This window comes from Sebastes umbrosus, chromosome 13 (assembly GCF_015220745.1).
Source record: "Sebastes umbrosus isolate fSebUmb1 chromosome 13, fSebUmb1.pri, whole genome shotgun sequence".
Classification (NCBI taxonomy): Eukaryota; Metazoa; Chordata; class Actinopteri; order Perciformes; family Sebastidae; genus Sebastes; species Sebastes umbrosus.
In genome coordinates, this window is record NC_051281.1 from 19,854,415 (window position 1) to 19,872,385 (window position 17,971).

General features: G+C 40.0%; 1 protein-coding gene across 2 annotated transcripts; it reads right to left on the reverse strand.

Annotated features, from left to right (window-relative positions):
* Positions 1 to 1,061: 1,061 nt before the first annotated feature.
* me3 (malic enzyme 3, NADP(+)-dependent, mitochondrial) lies at positions 1,062 to 16,902 on the reverse strand. 2 transcript variants are annotated; one of them, XM_037789988.1, is made up of 15 exons: positions 16,736 to 16,902; positions 15,826 to 16,070; positions 11,274 to 11,407; positions 10,002 to 10,151; positions 9,480 to 9,555; positions 9,205 to 9,366; positions 8,947 to 9,050; positions 8,761 to 8,870; positions 6,775 to 6,872; positions 6,512 to 6,625; positions 6,322 to 6,427; positions 5,649 to 5,791; positions 3,390 to 3,563; positions 3,099 to 3,197; positions 1,062 to 2,308 (listed from the first exon to the last, which is right to left on the reverse strand). In XM_037789988.1, exons 2-15 carry the CDS (start codon positions 16,063 to 16,065, stop codon positions 2,147 to 2,149), a joined length of 1,872 nt encoding a protein of 623 aa, XP_037645916.1. In that variant the 5' UTR covers positions 16,066 to 16,070; positions 16,736 to 16,902; the 3' UTR covers positions 1,062 to 2,146. The 2 variants fall into 2 exon arrangements, with proteins under 2 accessions (XP_037645916.1, XP_037645917.1); XM_037789989.1 differs by lacking the exon at positions 16,736 to 16,902 and adding an exon at positions 16,177 to 16,315.
* Positions 16,903 to 17,971: the final 1,069 nt, after the last annotated feature.

The window sequence follows — 17,971 nt, forward strand, 5'->3', positions numbered from 1 at the left end:
AGTGCCTATTATGCTTCTTGCTGAATGCTAGTTGAATCCCCAAGAAAACAGTTATTACAGCTGCTCCCTTCCTCTGTTCCTGCCAGACCATGTGTAGGAAAAAGAGGCTGGAACATTTTGATTTTAGTTTACAAGTTAAAGAGGCAATGGCTCCACGAGCAGGGAGCACTACATCCAAAGCAAACCAGGTAAGACATGATGAGACACGAAAGGTTCAGTAATACAACACTGCTTATGTGGCCTTAAAGGGATAGTTTGGATGTTTTGAAGTGGGGTTGTATGAGGTACTTATTCATAGTCAGTGTATTACCTACAGTAGATGACGGTCGGCACGCCCCCAGCTTGGAGAAGCAGACAGGAGTTACAGCATGGAAGCAAAGCAATGCACTGCTGTGGACGGGGCCGGCAGCAAAACGTATTTTAGACACCTAAAAACATCAATTTCAAGTGTATGGTGTATTTAGAATATTTTCACCGCTCTACATTGCCGTCAGACAGCCCTTTCCGATGGGAAACTGAAGTATAAGTATAAGATGTATCCATCAATGCTCATACCAAAGCCACCAGACTCCATTGAAAAAAAAAAAGAAGCAAGACCACAGGAGTTGCTGATCTACCGCTGCCTCGATCGGTTAGTTTGTGTTATTGTGTGACTTTGGTGAATCTGAACTAACCAAAGTCAAAGCATAACACAAACAAATTAACCGATCGAGGCAGCGGCAGACCAGCAACTCCCATGTTCTGCAGGGTAAAATTACTGTTTTTTCCCCAATGGAGACTTGTGGCTTTGGCGAGAGCACCTCTTAGGTGGCTAAAATAAGTTTTACTGCCGGCCCCGTCCACATCAGTACATTGCTTTGCTTCCGTGCTGGTGCCCCTGTCTGCTTCTCCAAAATGGGGGCGTGCCGACCATCATCTACTGTAGCTGATACACTGACTATGGATAAGCACCTCATACAACCCCACTTCAAAACATCCAAACTATCCTTCAAGAAATTATAGTATTTTTGCAGCTATCAAGAAGCAAAATGAAGTCAAAGAAATACCTAAAAAGACTCATATTTTGTTGACAATTTTATTTAAAAAGTTTCATGTTCCCTTTAAAAACTTCAAGCCTATAATTCAGTACTAAAGCTAGCAGAGCATCATGTTCTCTAGGAGTAAAAGATAAGATACAGTTCATCAGTAACTTTGGCAAAAACACCACAACAGGCAGAGAGCTCTGTACAAAACTAAAGGAATAACACACCATTATTGTATACAAAAAAACATCCTGATGGTGACACTAAACCTCTAACAATGCCTCCTCTGAACACATCCAAGACAACAGAAGTGCCTCCCATCAAGAATAACTGGTTCTCACTGGGAGGCAGAGACGGCGAAACAGACTCTGGAGTGTCTTTAGTCTTGTTGTGTGCAGGTTAAAACGTGCGCTGACAGACAGGAGTGTAAAATATGAAGGAGCAGCTTCAGGGGTTAGCCAAATGTGGCTTCTTTGCAACCCACCGAAAAAATCGAGGTTTAACTCTGAATATGGAGCAGTGATGTCCTGAGGTCACACAGGAAGAGGCACAGAGAGTTTCTGTTCAATTTTTATCTTTAGCTTCAAAATGAGTCCTCTGTTGAAGACAAGAGGAAGCATTGTGCGTTACTGTGAGCCACTGCTTTCTTATTTTATGCACTAGCTCTGATTTGTCTCTCAAATACAGATTTTGAGTCCCTGCGAGCGCTGAATACGACAACATCTTAGCTGGTAAACCTAGTGAAAGGAGTGTAGTTTAAGTTGTAAAGTTGCTCATGATATTTGATATGCGATATTTGTGTGTGCGGCTAAAAAAATATTTCACTCAGACCTTCAATCAGGTACAGAGAACTAATCAAAATACAGCACTGAAAGAGGAAAATACAACTGGTACTTGACATTTCATAGAATAGCAGAATAATAGAGACTTTGTTTGGCATCTAAATTATATTGACCACTGTCCGTCTGTAAGAGGAGGGCAGAGGCCTTCTAACATTTATAAATGAAAGACAGAAACGAAGAAAAAAAAGCTAAAAGGCTAGAATCATTGGCTACGTTTCTGAATGGAGGCAATGCAGAAATTGTACGTGACACCACGGCAGCATATTGAGTTGAGAGTCAGGATCACACGTCCTGGACGTTCATGGCCTCTTCTGGCCAGCTGTATGTGTCCAGAGTGAAGGAGTCGTAATCTGGACTGTAGATGTGAGACAGCACAAACGCCTCCTTGTCTTTAGGCTCCGGGTACAGCGAAGCCATGTTGTGTTTGTATGCATAGTTGACAATCTGGCAGAGAAAGACACAGAAGGAAAAGTGGTAAAGGATACACATCTGGATAGAAAATATCATAGTTTCATACACTTTGATACGCAAAATGTATCAGCTTCTTATTATAAATACATGATGGGATCAAACACGATTTTATGCTAAAGTTAAAACAGTTTTTGGTTCTTTCAGAGAGAGTCTGTTTTTCAGTTCAGCTCAGTTTTAAAGTGGGCGGGGCTCATTAAGAAAAAGGTGATGTCATGTACTTCTGTGCACCAATCACGATTTGACAACAACTGAATCACATCCTGATGTCAATAAAATCTGATCAAACCACATCCACACAGTCCTGATGAAGAAGATTAGCTGGGTTTATGAGCATTAAACTCTTAATAAATAATATCTTAACATGTTTGTTGTCATAAGACTGTTTATAAAGACGGATGACGCGTCTCCACTTCCTCCCACTGTACAGAAGTGAAGCCAAAATATCCTGGATAGGGAGCTGCCATCAGATTTTGACATCATTTGGAGTCTGCAGTTGTGATCAGGCGGTGGAGCCGCGGTATTGAGGTGAATTTTCAAGAAAATCAGCATGTTAACATTTCAGGCAGCCGTTGAGACCTCTGACATTTATTACCTACGTACAGGTAAACACAAACAACTATACGTTAAGAGACATAACTAATAATAAGATTGAGTTGATCCCATTTTTAGCTCCACAATATACCCCCATGATATTTGAAACATGACTAAAGTCACATTTTCCATTGTGAGGAATGAGGGCCGACCACACAGACAGATCACCCACCTTCACAGCGATCTTGAAGGACACCTCTCTTATTGAGTTGAGAGGAGGATAGAGTCTTCCCTCAGCCAGGTGCTCCTCTGTTACCATGTCAGCTATCGCCTGAAACAATAAAGTGGATTTGAAGTAGAAGGAAAAGTGCAGAAAGAGATGCTTTAAAATACTATAAAGATGCAAAAGGGAGGAAAATCCTTATTGGTGGAAGTTCAGGTGTCATATTCCAGTCAGAAATCACATCCTCATAAATATATGTTAATGCATCATGAATATGTGGTAGATATGTGAAGACGATACCTCCGCTGTGGTGAGGAAGATGTCGTCAGATATGTGGCGTACTCCACAGGCTATAACACCCAAAGCGACTCCAGGGAAGACGTAGGCGTTGTTTCCCTGGCCGGGGTAGAAGGTGCGTCCGTCAGCCAGAGTCACCTTCTCGAACGGACTTCCACTGGCGAAGATGCCCCGGCCCTGAAGAAGAGCAGAGAGGAAGAGGAGGATGAGAGAAAACAGAAACTAAGAGTCACTTCTGTAGAGCTAACAGGAAGATGTTTGTTTGATTAAAGATAAACTGGAGTTTGTTTATGTTTTTATCAGAGGGGTGCTGAGGAGGAACATTTCTGTGACTGCAGGGGGCAGTAATGTAACAGAGTACTGGACGTACTGTAGATGTCAACAGAAAAAGGGTGCATTTACACAACGATTACACTGACAAGCACTGGTATTATGAATTTAATGGCTACAGCATGAACATGAAAAGGTTGCCTTTCTACCTTTTCACCCTGTTCCCCAACAATAACAGTGTTTTTGTGTCTGCTTACTTATTAATTTAGGTCCAATGTTTCAGTTTATTTAATACATTATCAAATAAGGGTATAAATGACACAAGTTTGTTTAGTTTGTTTAGTTTGTTTTCTGGGTTCATAAGATTTGTTGTTCTGCCTGCGATGTTGGTAGAACGCCAGCAGCTCAATCAAGCAAAGTGCAAACAGGTTTGCCTCATTATGTCCTCTTAGCAGGGAGGAGCTGCCCGCTGTGGTGAGATAGTTCTGCAGTAAATGACATTCTGTAATATTTGGTGGGCTTACTGGTATGTGTGGGTGCCCATAGATGGATTGAGATGTCAGCAGTAACTTAGAGATCTTGTATTAATGGACTTTTCATTAGTCTGTGTGAATTTGGATGATGGTTTGGTTTAGCTCACCCTATATTTACCTGGTCAGGTGGTAGGTTCCAGTTAGGTGGGACTGAGAGGGTAAAATCCCGTTCACTGGAGTAAGGGGAGGGGGGAAAGGGAGATGGCAGCTTGTTGTGAGGCTGCAGCATTTTTTTAGTTTGGTGGTTCTTCAGTTTAATTTAGTTTTATTCAAATTCTCGGGTTTAATTTTTGCCTTTTGTTTCAGTAACCTTTTTTTGTTAATAAATGCCACTTTTTTGCAAAAACATCCCTTTTTCACCATCCCCTTTTGAAGTTTTCCAGTGCTAAACCATCTCTGCCTTTTTTATATGAGGTGGCGGCACTACACTAACCATGTGTCCATGCTGAGTTTTGTGACTTTTAGGTTGTAGCGGGCTCAGTTCTAAAGCCAGAGTGACGATACTGGCATCATATGAAACTAATAAACCTCAGGAACCCACTTGTAGCAACCATGTCATACTAGCTTGTCCCTAAAGGGTTTCAAAGGGGTCCCTTGACCTCTGACCTCAAGATATGTGAAAGAAAATGGGTTCTATGGGTACCCACGAGTCTCCCCTTCACAAACATGCCCACTTTATGATAATCACATGCAGTTTGGGTCAAGTCATAGTCAAGTCAGCACACTGACACACTGACACACTGACAGCTGTTGCTGCCTGTTGGGCTGCAGTTTGCCATGTTATGATTTGAGCATATTTTTTATGCAAAACACAGTACCTGTGAGGGTTTCTGGACAATAATTGTCATTGTTTTGTGTTGTTAATTGATTTCCAATAATAAATATATACATACATTTGCATAAAGAAACCCCATGCCCACTCCCATGTTAATAAGAGTTTTAAATACTTGACAAATCTCCCATTAAGGTACATTTTGAACAAATTAAAAAATGTGCGATTAATTGCAATTTAGTATTTTAATTGATTGACAGCCCTAGTTTTTGGGAAATTCTTGCAGAGCCTCAAAAATGATGTCTTGTTAGTTTGGGTTTGACTAGGCCTTGGTCTCACATTTACTGATGTGCTGGCATATAACCATATAAATAGTATTCCACATATGAATTACTGCTGGGGCAGTAATGTGCCGTGAAAGGGGAGCAATGTATCAATAAAAGCGCGAAAAAGAAGACCACTAGCAAAATAACGCAGATTTCATTTAAAAAATTTGGATTTTAAAATGTTGTATGAGGTGGGTAGGATATGCATTTAGAGGTTTTGTTAGGTCTCAAGCATACACACAAAAGCATATTTGTGTGAGAAACACTTAATGTAAACAAAATAATAAGTGTTAATAATTTTGATCAATTAGAAACTTTTCTAAATGCAGCACCTATAATGTACAGCGAGGCTGATAGTTACCTCTGTGAGAGTGTAGCACTGCTCTGCTGTGCACTCAGCTTTGCTGGTAGGATTACTCAGGGCAAAGATGATCGGCCTCTCATTGAAGGACGCCATGTCTTTGATAATGTTCTCAGTAAACGCTCCTGCGATAGCAGCCACTCCTTCGTGTTCAAGAAACAGGACAGAGGGAGAATCAACAAAAAATACTTCAATTTAACCAGCTCCAATGAGACAAAGTGCATGAAAGGATTCAGACCACGTGGGTCAATTATTGTCAAGCAAAAATGTATGGATCCGTTTCTACTTTCAATTATTTTATAATTAATTCTTCCTTAATCTTAAAACACAGATGATGTTAGCATGAAACAATGCTGTCATGTTATCACCGCGCTGCAACAGTTTTGATTTAAAGTCTGAGAATATCTTCATCTATTTAATCACACAGGCAGCGTTTGAATTGAATACTAACATATACATCTAGAGTCTAAAGAGTGAATTAGTTGATTTGTAGCAAATTATCAAGTTGTTATTTCGCTGAGCGAAGCTGGACATTCACCTTTAATAGGTTTCTCTGTTTTTCCACAACTGATCAGGAATGACCATAAATGGGTGAAACAAACAATAAGAGTTATAAAGGGGTTTTATTTTAACACCATTAAAAACCACAATGTGACCTTCCAGGTCGACTCACCGATGATGGCGGTGGGTTTGACGGTGTGCACCACCTCCTCCAGGGTCTTTATGTGCGGGTGGTCGTGAGCGAACTCCTCCTTCTCGTGGTTAATATTACCTCTTCCCTACATTTGAAGAAAAATGTCTTTAGTGATTTACACACAGAGGATATCTGGGAAGGCTGAGCGAGCAACAGACTCACACGTTACCTTTACAATGAGACCTCTTGAGTCCACCATCCAGATTCTCTTGGCAGCTTCTTCTCTGCTTACTCCCTCTTTGGCCATGGCCATCATGAGCAGGTGAGCGATACCCAGAGCAGCCTGGCAAGAAAGAAGAAAACAAGTATAATTCTCCATGGACCTTGGCTGGTTTTAAATGTGTCATCCGAGTTGAGTCTTATCTCTTAGGGATTACGGACAGTTATTTTTATTTCAGAACAGAATAGAATCCTAGTGAGAAATCTTCTCACCTCGCCCGCCCCCTGGAAAACAACAGTGTGGTCTAAGAGCGTGTTCTTTGTGATCTTCAGAGCGGCTAAGATCCCGGCAACAGCTACTGAGGCCGTGCCTGAAAAGAAAAAGAAAACACCTGTGAGAATGATTCACTAAGATGAGTGGTTTATAATTGTTTGGCTTGTGATATTTTAAGGTAAAGAAATTATCTTCTTGTGACCACTCGTCACTGATTGCACCAGTTGGGACCAGTTTTTTCTTGTTTTATTTGAATACATTTTGGAGACCTGAAGACATAAAATCACTCAGACAAAAAGTAATGGTAGTCTGAATATATAAATATAATTTTGTGTAGCAAAATTTTTCCCGCTTACCTATTTTGTTAATCATCTAAGGAGCCCTAATTTATCGTGAGACCCCTTATGAGGGTCTTTAAAGTGAGACTGAACGGCACGTGTATAAAGTGCATCATACAGGTCATTTAAGAAGATAAAATAGATCATTTAGAAATATAAAACATGCTCATATCATCATTTATTTAGTCTGCCAGTGTGACGGATGAACTTATGTGCATTACCAGTAACTTTAATGGCCTCACATGTAGTATTTATTCTAATATTTGAGCATTTTCATGTTATATCATATGTTATGGTTATAATGTTTAGTTGCAGCAGTTGTAGTACAATATTTGTATGTTTTTTTAATGTTTTATGTCTACAATGTTGCACTAACACCAGCAGTAGAGAGAGTAGGGGTAGTTATCAGAGGGCTCCAGCAGGGGGAGCATGGACACCTGGCTCCCTCCCTGCACTCATTACACACATGATCGTAGGAAAGTTTGAGTCAGTGAGTCTTTCATGTAAATACTCCCCCTATTCAGGGCTTTTAAATCAACAGATTTTTTAGAAATCTACAAGTGAATCTCTGTGATGAACTGAAATCTTGAAAAGTGAGTGACCGACTCGACTTCCCCCGTGTTTTTACTACATTGCGACATGGCATGCCCTACAAAATGCAACAAGCACATACAAAGCCAGGAAGGAGGTGATCTTGCTGTTGTTCAGTCTGCTCCAGCAGCATTTAAGCATCATTAACCAAATTCTACTATGTAACCTGATAAGTTTGTTACTAAAGATAAAAGCTCCCTTTCTTTTTTCAAAATAGATCATAACAGAATGAACAGTCAGTATTTATGATCAGGCACATGTTGGTGCTACTGATGATGTTATTTCAAGGTTAAGGGTCACTTGTATCTTAGAGAGAGTCATTTATGGCTCCGGCTAGAAACGGGAAATAGGATGAACAGATTGAGATTAAAGTCTTAATCTTTTTCTCTTCCTGCTGAGAATGTGGTATTGTGTAATACTGTAGGTCATGTAAGGTCACTGTAGGTCATTAGATGGTAAAAAGTGTCTATTTTTAACACAAAAAAAGCATAAATATAGTGTGTAAAAAGCTGCAGTTATGGCACCGGCTGCCTGATGGAGTAACATGGTTGAACACATTGGCACAACAGAGTAGAGATGGGACCTATCCGATCCAATATCCGTATCGGGCTCCGATATGATGTAATTCACGTATCGGATATCGGACTGAGGTTACCACTAACCGATCCATATAAATATGAAGAATGACGCTCCGGCTGTCTTACGGCTGCAAAGAAGCTAGTTATCTATGCCGGCGTCTTTAGCTTGGAGGTTGAGAGGCAGCTCTAAGCCCAGAACAGAAGATAAACATGATAAACAACACATTACTATTGTTTGTATTTTCACAGTAACGATCCTCCGGCTAACCTACAGCTCAATAAATAGCGTTGGACTTAAATTTTCTTGCAAAATTGCAATGCAATGCAAATATTATGTAAAAAGAGCTCTGATATCAGAATTCTATCGGTATCGGCAGATATCCAAATTCAGGTACTGGAATCAGATCGGAATTGAAAAAAAGTGGATTGTGCATCTCTATAACAGAGTCCTGTGAGAGTCCTGTGAGAGTTTAAGTACCCTGGATGTCGTCGTTGAAGGAGCAGTATCGATTCCTGTATTTGTGGAGGATGCGGAACGCGTTGCTGTTGGCGAAATCCTCAAACTGTATCAGACAGCTCATCCCGTACCTGCAGAACGACAGAGAGACAGAATCAGACATCAGGATCGCTCCCACATTCTTTGGTCATTTGTGTTCCTACTCACTTGTCTGTCACTGCCTGCATGAACTCGTCGACCAGGTCGTCGTACTCCTTTCCTCTGATTCTCTTGTGCTTCAGTCCGATGTACAGAGGGTCATCGAGCAGCGCCTGAACCAAAACTCAATCAGTCAATCGAGAAGAAACAACTCGACATAGCCTCATCTGATATGGACGCTATCAAGTACCGACTGATAAGAGTCAGATATGCACCTGCTCATAAAACCTCATTACAGCCGTCCTGCAGCGACGTGATCAAACACACCTGGTTGTCAGTGCCGACGTCCAGCAGCACAGGGAGACACTGCTGCGGCCGGACACCTCCGCAGGCCGTGTAGAGCGCCAGCTTCCCAACAGGAATGCCCATACCGTAGCATCCCAGGTCACCCAGGCCGAGGATACGCTCCCCGTCGGTCACCACAACGGCCTACAGGAGAACACATATCAGTAATATGTATTGTACATAAGGAGCTGTGTGTATGTGTTAGTGTGTGTGTGTGTGTGTGTGTGTGTGTGTGTGCGTGTGTGTGTTTAGGGTACCTTTATGTCTTCCTCGGGCCAGGAGTTGAGCATGGTGGCGATGTGGCCTCTATCATGGATGGTGATGAAGAGTCCTCTGTAAACACGTAGGTTTCAATTATTAGGCAGCAGTATTGATTTGATGATGCATGTTTTTAGATCAGTTTCCTGCTCATATGATATTAAAACACAAGCTAAAAGTATATAAACTAATTTAAAAGTATAATATAATAATTTTATGTATTTTTTTAGAGTCTATTTTGTGCTAAATGGAAATGATCTAAGACCACGCAGTGACAGACGTCATTCTGTGATTTTGAAACATTACTGACGAACTGTAATTTGTAAACTCTATAAATAACAAGCAAAAAGTTTTTTCATGGATTTATTATTGCTTTTATTATTTTGTTTTTCCCTGTATCTACAACTGCAGCTAATAATTATTATCATTATCAAATAACCTGATGATTACTTTCTAGATTGAAACAATAGCTGACAAATGGTACTGCTGTGCAGCTACAGCGTAGATGTGATCAATCTCACCGTGGTCTCCTGAAGGCGAGTCCATACTGTTGGCAGGCCAGGCCGACGGTGGGAGTGTACACGATGGGCATGAACTCCTCGATGTCAGAGGTCAGCAAACGGTAGAACAGCTTCTCGTTCCTGTCCTGCAGCGTCATCAGCAGGATGTACCTGAGACAGAGAGGGACATCAACATCTGACGTCATGATTTTTGATTTAGAAAGCTGCAACATTTTCTCTCATTTAAGCTAATTGTAACTAGGGCAGCAATAAATAATCAATTAGTTTTAACCTATTAAATTAATCGGCAACTATTTTGATAATCGATTAATCAGTTTGAGTAATTTTTTAAAGAAAAACTAGAATTACCGCCTCACGGTTGTATGCCTCCGCCAACCATTCAAGTTGCAGTTTACATTCGTGTCTGTCCAAAATGTCATCACTTCATCATTTTATCCTGTTGTCATAATTAGCATATGAATTCTTGAGTTATGGCCAAATACATGTTTTGTGAGGTCACAGTGACCTTTATCCACCAAAATCTAATCAGTTCATCCTTGAGTCCAAGTTGGCAATTGTGAAATTCCCTCCAGGCATTTCTGAGATATCACGTTCACGAGAGTGGACCGGACGGACGGACGTACGTACGTATGTACAAACGCCCGAAAACATAATGACTCCTGCTACAGCTGTTGCTAGCGCGGGGGCATAAAAAGTCAAAATTCTCTGATTTCAGCTTCTTAAATGTGAATATTTTCTGGTTTCTATACTCCTCTATGACAGTAAACTGACGTCATCTTGTGCTTTGGGAAACAATGATCGACATTTTTAACCATTTTCTGACATTTTATAGACCAAACAACTAATTGATTAATCAAGAAAATAATCGGCAATGAAAATAGTCGTTATTTTCAGCCCTAGTTGTAACTCTGCTAAAACTATTCCAGCATAAAATATAGTAAGAGATAGTGTGAGAGAGAGAGAGAGAGAGAGAGAGAGGGGGGCATGACATGCAATAAACGCCCCAGGATGAAATCAAACCAGAGATGCTACAGTTATCTAATATGTGTCTTAACTACTAGGCTGCTTTACAAGTCTTTGATGTGACTCTAAATAAATGTTTAATCATATGACGACTGGCGAGAACAGCATCCGATGGTGCCCTGGAAACAGATGTGACATGCTAAAGAAGATTTGCACAAACAAGTGGGACAGCACCCTGATTGGTTTAAGCTCATTCGACATCTGCAGCTGTATTCTTGAACAGCATGCTTTATTGTAACCGTCTCTCACTTGTCCAGAGGATTGATGCGCGTTTCATAGCTCTTCATGACACGCAGCACTTGCACGTCCTGCGAGAGGAAGCAGGGGGGCAGCAGGCCGTGGATGCCCAGTTGTAGGCGCTCCTCCAGAGTGAATGCCATGCCCTGCAGAGTGGAAGAGAGAGGGGCGGTTATACAACACTGTGATCCTTGAAAGAGTTCGCACAGGGTGAAATCTACCAATCTAAATAAGAAATCAGGCAACCCAGAGACCACAGTGACTCATGTGTTAGTCATCACAGTTATGACTCATACACCGCGCCTGAATACAGTGGTCTTTTTGATGTTTTCTCTGCGCAGCCATTTTTGTATGGAAACGCTGGTCATAAGGCAACACATTTTGTGATAATTTAGAGCAGTAAACAACACAAGGCCAGGCTTTTATTCTGGTAGGCAGCCTTGTACACCTCTGCCTTCTGGTTAAGGTTAGTGCCACTGCTCCTCTGTCTCGGCGTTGGCAGACTGGATTAATCTATTTATTCTGTCCAATAGGGTGGGGGCCTGAACTCACTCCCCTGTCAGCTCCACTTCTCTTCCCTCGTCTCTGCTTTGTCGCTCTCTCCGTTTCCTTTTGATTCTTGCACGGCAGAGGAAACACTGACCTACATGAGAAACAAACTGGCCTTCTACGGTCAGTTTGTGTTTGTCTACTGAACACACACTTGTCCTGGTAAATTAATCATGTTGCTGGAGTGTGAAATGTGATAGTGGACAATATATTTGGTTGCTAATAGTTCCCTCAGCTTACAATCATTACGTCTAGAGTTGTTTCCACTAGCTGCGTGCCTTCCATTAAGAAGTATTTTGATGATACGAGCTCAACAACTAAACAACGCTATACTGTACAGCTGCAACAATAGAGCTGCCTGCCTGCCAGAGGTCATTAAGAAGGAGATACTCTGATACACCAATGCCTTTAATACCAAACCAGATTAACATTAAACAAGGAGAGAGAGTGTCAGTGTGCACGGCAAACTTTCTAACAAATCTAATATCACAAATGTGGATGGAAAACGATGTAAAACAAATGCATCTAAGTAACTGTGAATATGGTCAAAGAGAAAGTCAAAGGGATAGTTCCGGTGTTTTGAAGTGGGGCTGAATGAGGTACTTGTCAATGTATTACTTGCAGTAGATGACGGCCGGCACGCCCCCAGTTTGGAGAAACAGACAGGAGTATCGACACAGGAGCGAAGTAATGTACTGCTGTGGACGAGGTCGGCAGCAAATCTATTTTAGCCACTTAAAAGAAAGGTTCACCTAAAAAATAATCAGTTTAAGTGTACGCTATATTTAAAATATTTTCACTGCTCTACCTTGCCGTCTGAAAGACGTTTTCGATGGGAAACTGAAGCCGTTGTATTCATCTATGCTCTTGCCAAAGCCACCAGACTCCATTGAAAAAAACTGTAATTTTACCTCGCAGAAAACAGGGATTGCTGGTTGGTGAACCCAAACTAACCAAAGTCACCCAATAACACAAACAAACTAACCCAGCAGCAGTAGACCAGCAACTCCTGTGTTCTGCCAAGTAAAATTATTATTTTTTTTTTCAATGGAGTCTGGTTGCTTTGGCTAGAGCATAGATAACGGCTTCAGTTCCCCGTCGGAAACATAGACTGTATAGCTGTCTGGCGGCAAGATAAACCGGGGAAAATATTCTAAATATAGCCTACACTTAAAGTGATATTGATTCTTTTAAGTGGCTAAAATACGTTTTGCTGCCGGCTCCGTCTACAGCAGTACATTGCTTTACTTCCATATGGTAACTCCTGTCTGCTTCTCCAAATTGGAGGCGTGCCAACCGTCATCTACTGTAGGTAATACACTGACTATGAATAAGTACCTCATACAACCCCACTTCAACACACCCAAACTATCCCTTTAAGGCCACATAAGCAGTGTTGTATTACTGAACAAGCGAGCGAGCAGGTAAAGTAAACCCATTAAGGTGACACTCCTAACAGATAGCTGTAATTAAAGTGTGAAAGAAGGAGAGTGAAACTAAAAAGGTATAAACTGCTTAACCTCAGTAATGGCCCTAATCATCACCTTATCATGGATTACTCTGAAGTTACAACATAATAGTGCCACGTGTTGCATTTATATGGTTATGAACTGATTTTGTTTGACATTTGAGAGGTCACTGGAATCAGTTTAGCAGGTTTGCAGAAGGGAAAGAGGTTAGGTTATTGAATAGGGGTCAGAAATGTGGCCTACCACAATAAATACAGTTAACATATCCAGTGAAACTGCTCAGTGTCAACTAGCATTACACCAAAGATGAAAATGAAAACAGTAAGCAGTTACTCCATTCTTAACTGGACAGTACCTTCTAAAAGTGGTATAATAATAATAATAATCAAGTATCTGATCATTGAAAATGTTTAAGCACACCCCCAGCATGAACTATATACTTTTTATTAAAAAGACCATTTCCTCTGAATTGACCTGTGAGTCAGCGTGTACTGAACAGAAACTGCTGACTGGGCATCAGGAACTGTGACCGACCTCATATCAACCTAAATCACAGCAATAAACTCAGCTAAAGTGTCGGTATCTATCTGCTGTCCTCCTTGTGCGAGCAAGGCAGAAAAAAAGTATTCCCTGACTGTTGAGTTTTGGGAGAAAAAATGCAGTAAAACCTACGATGTGTCACTTGGTGGATGTTTGTTTTAGACCAGTTCTGCAACTGCAGCACCTTTAGAAATAACTTTTTTTTTTCTATCTAACTGTGAAAAATACCCTAGTAACTCCACACTGTGACTGTAAAAGCATTGATATTATCATGTGCTTATGCAGTGTTACTGTCACACTGAAATTGATATGTTTTAGGGACACAAAATATAAAATAGGTTTAGATTATCTTAAAAAGCGATATGTATTATTTTGTATTTTTTTTATGTTTTATTAAGACAGTCAGAAAGCAGACAGAGTCGTCAGGGAGACCATTCACAGCTCCAGATGTGGGCGTTTAGCACTAAACTATCTCAGTTATAGGAGCTATGCTGCTGTGCTGTACCATGTGGTACTGACATGATATTCTCTGTTTATAAACATGTATATTTTCCACCACTATACAACATGCTATGCGGGACATAATGTTGTCTGTAGACACAGTTGCGTGAACACCGGGTCAGCGCAGGTTTTGAGGCACTTTGCTGCATAAAGTTGTACATTTTGCATTCCAAGTTGTGCATAAAGTTGTACACTAATCACTAAATGAAAAGTGGGATTTTTGTCAGTAAGCAGCGCTGCAAATTGCCGTGGAAAAGCAACTGTTCATCGGAATTTGCTTTAAGACACAGTTCATTATAATGTGAAAACAAGAATATCTGGTGTTATATTTGTTCGAGAATGCATGAATTAGCCTCCTTATGGTGACAATATATCAGCATAACTCTGTTAAAGTGTGGTTTGTTTTTTCTTATCAGTGTTTTTATATAATTTCTCTTTAAAAAACACCATATGTGTGTTTTTTGTTGCAGTATGTCCAGTCCAATGTAACTTTGTAACAAGGAAAATGTAGCAGGCCTACAGAGATGCTACTATATTGTGATGATACCTCACACATCATCTGTGAACTATTGGTAATTTATAACATGCACGGAGGACAATATGCCCAATGATTCATTTACTAGGAATGTTCAAACAAACAGAAAATTCATCTGAAACAATTTTGAGAATTGATTTATCTTTATCAAAGTTTTTTTTTTAAATATAGTACCAACAATTCACTGTTCGTAGCTTCTCAAATGTAAATACTTTTACTATACTTTTACTTTACTATACTATTTTCTTGGTCTTTTAAGATGATAAACTGAATATTTTTGGGTTTTGGACAGTTGGGCAGACAAAGATATTTGGGCATTTGTGAGGGGCTTTTTCACCATTTGCTAGACCAAAAGACTATTGATTATTTGATTAATCAGTCAATTAACATAGTATACTATGACATTTTAATTTTTTTTTTCGACAAACTATATTATGACTAATTTTAATTCTTTTGAAATACTATTCTATGACTTTTTTTTTCTTCGACTTACTATACTATGACTTTTATTCGACAAACTATACTATGGTTTTTATTCAACATACTATACTATGACTTTTTCTTCGACATACTATACTATGACTTTTATTCGACAAACTATACTATGGTTTTTATTCAACATACTATAACATGACTTTTTTTGACATACTATACTATGATTTTTTTTTTTTTTGACATATTATACTATGACTTTTTTTTTGACATACTCTATGGCTTTTTTTTTTTTTAACTCTACTATTGCTTTTAACAGAGTTATGCTGATTATAATATATTAATCAATAATTAAAATAATTGTTAGTTGCAGCACAATAAATTGCATGCAAATAAATGCTATGTTCATATGAATACAGCCTACATTACAGGTGAGCTTACACCTGTCCATGTAGAATAAAAGGAACAATTGTGGAAATGTTTGCATTATTTGTTACATAATGCTGGATGATAAAAAGGTACCCCTCAGTGGGCTCACCTTGTTGAGGTATGGGTTTCTGGTGATGTCGAAGCCCCTCTTCTTTGTGCTGACGCTGCCCTTGCTGGTCGCCCCGGAGTGGCAGACCCGCACAGCCTGGAGAGAGGCCCTGTCTGCGGGCATGATGCCACCAGCAGCGGCGGGGTGACCCGGAGAACCGGCCAAGACCCTCAACCCGCCGCCGGCTGCTGCGGTGCGTCTACACAGAGACAGAGCTGCTCTTCCTGGTAGGGAGTTCATGCTGCCTGCAGACAGAAACACACACTGAGGGTCAGACTAAACCATGCTGGAGGTACAAGTCACCTTCCACCTCCAGAAACAGGACGCCCGACATAGAAACGCCTCACATACCGGGAATATCTCTCCATGCAACGTAAACAAGCTGCTTCAAGAGGAGTGAGTCTGAGCCATTGACTAGCTTTACACAAGCTGAGTCACACTGATAAACAAGGGCCACAGCAGTGATTTAGTGTGAATAAATCATATAAATAGAGAGATATGTTATAAATGACACAGCCGATGTGTCCAATGTTTTCATATTAACATCCTAATGTCTGCGGATGCTTCAGCTCAGCTAGCTACTGTTAGCTACCCGCTACTTTTATCTTAATTCAGTGTTTTCTCTATGGAACACGCTGCTTCCAGAGGATGAGAACAGTGAGCCATTAGCTGACGCACACTGATAAACATGCAGCCATAGTGTGAATAAATCATATAAATAGAGAGATATGTTATAAATGACACAGCCGATGTGTTCATTGTGTTCATATTAACATCCTGCTGTATGCGGATGCTTCAGCTCAGCTAGCTACTGTTAGCTATCCGCTACTTTTACCATAATTTAGTGTTTTCTCTATGGAACACGGTGCGCTAATAATGCTAAGCTAACGGGTGGCTAATCCTCAGTTACCTGGATACGGTGTGAAGCTGCTGCTGTGACTTCAATCTTCATAGGAGGCGCTTCTTCTTTTGCCACAGTGTGCTCGCGTTAACGATGTGTTATTTATCAGTGGATGTTGTGCAGGACAGACAGATAACAGCTGATCCAGGATCCTTTGACTTTGACAGTCTCTCACTACCCCTGCTGGAGCCACCAATCAGACCGCAGCAGGGCGGCTCAGAGGCGGCTCCGAGGCGGCCCAACCCCCCACCTCCTCCAGCCTGGGATCCAGTAAACACTGACTCAACATCTGTACACAAAATGCAACACACTTCTCTTTCAATGGATCTAATCATGTCAAAGAACTTGTCCTTATACTATGGTGATTACTGCATTGGTATTTTTCATATTATTCTTCATGGTTTAATTCTGATCTATAAAAACACAGCTATGGAAAACCAGACATTTTTCAACTCTTTAGTCACTGACCAACACCACTGACCTCAGATCAGTCTGTACAGTCTGCAGGTCATGTTAACAACCTCTGGTTCCCCCTGCTGTCAGAAAAGCAGCCTCACTGATTTTTATTGCCCAGAGTTACAGGAATATTACAGCAATATTGTCATGATAAATGGCCTCTTAGTATAACACTATACAATTAAACAGCACCATATAAACTACAGCCTTTAAAAAAAAGTTCATCAACACATCTTTAAAATAATTCAAACCAAACATTGAACATAATAACCTTCTTGAAGGTTGATTTATCTCATTATATACATATACAGTATATACACATATATATATGGGTGTTTCTGCAACTAAGGTTACTTTTGACTCTCCCCAAAAAAAAAAAAATCAACCTCTATAAATTTCGATTTTTAACAGCAGAGAATGTAATACATATAAACAGGTACACAAAATGACATATAGTTGTTAAGATTTTAATCTGGAACATGTTTTTTTTAATGTTTTTCATCACTTGTTCTGATACAATGTCTTTACTGCAACTTTGCAATAATGTTAATTTTATACATTTTCCTTTTTTAATTTCTATAGTATTTTAAGACATTCAAATTCAATTAATCAAGCTTTGTGCAAAAATAATAAATGAGTAGATTTCATGGTTTTCTCTACACCATGAAAAATTTAGATTGACCTTAGATGCCAATTTTCTTCATACACACAAAAGTTAAAATATGTTGCTTTTTATGAAAAATAAACTATATATATATATATATATATATATATATATATATATATATA

Coding starts and splice junctions, on each gene's coding strand:
- me3 (XM_037789988.1), bottom strand. CDS start 16,065: ATGAACTCCCTACCAGGAAGAGCAGCTCTGTCTCTGTGTAGACGCACC. Junction 8,871..8,946: donor ATGCAGGCAGTGACAGACAA/GTGAGTAGGAAC, acceptor GTCGTTCTGCAG/GTACGGGATGAGCTGTCTGA. Junction 3,564..5,648: donor AGTGCTACACTCTCACAGAG/GTAACTATCAGC, acceptor GCTCTTCTTCAG/GGCCGGGGCATCTTCGCCAG.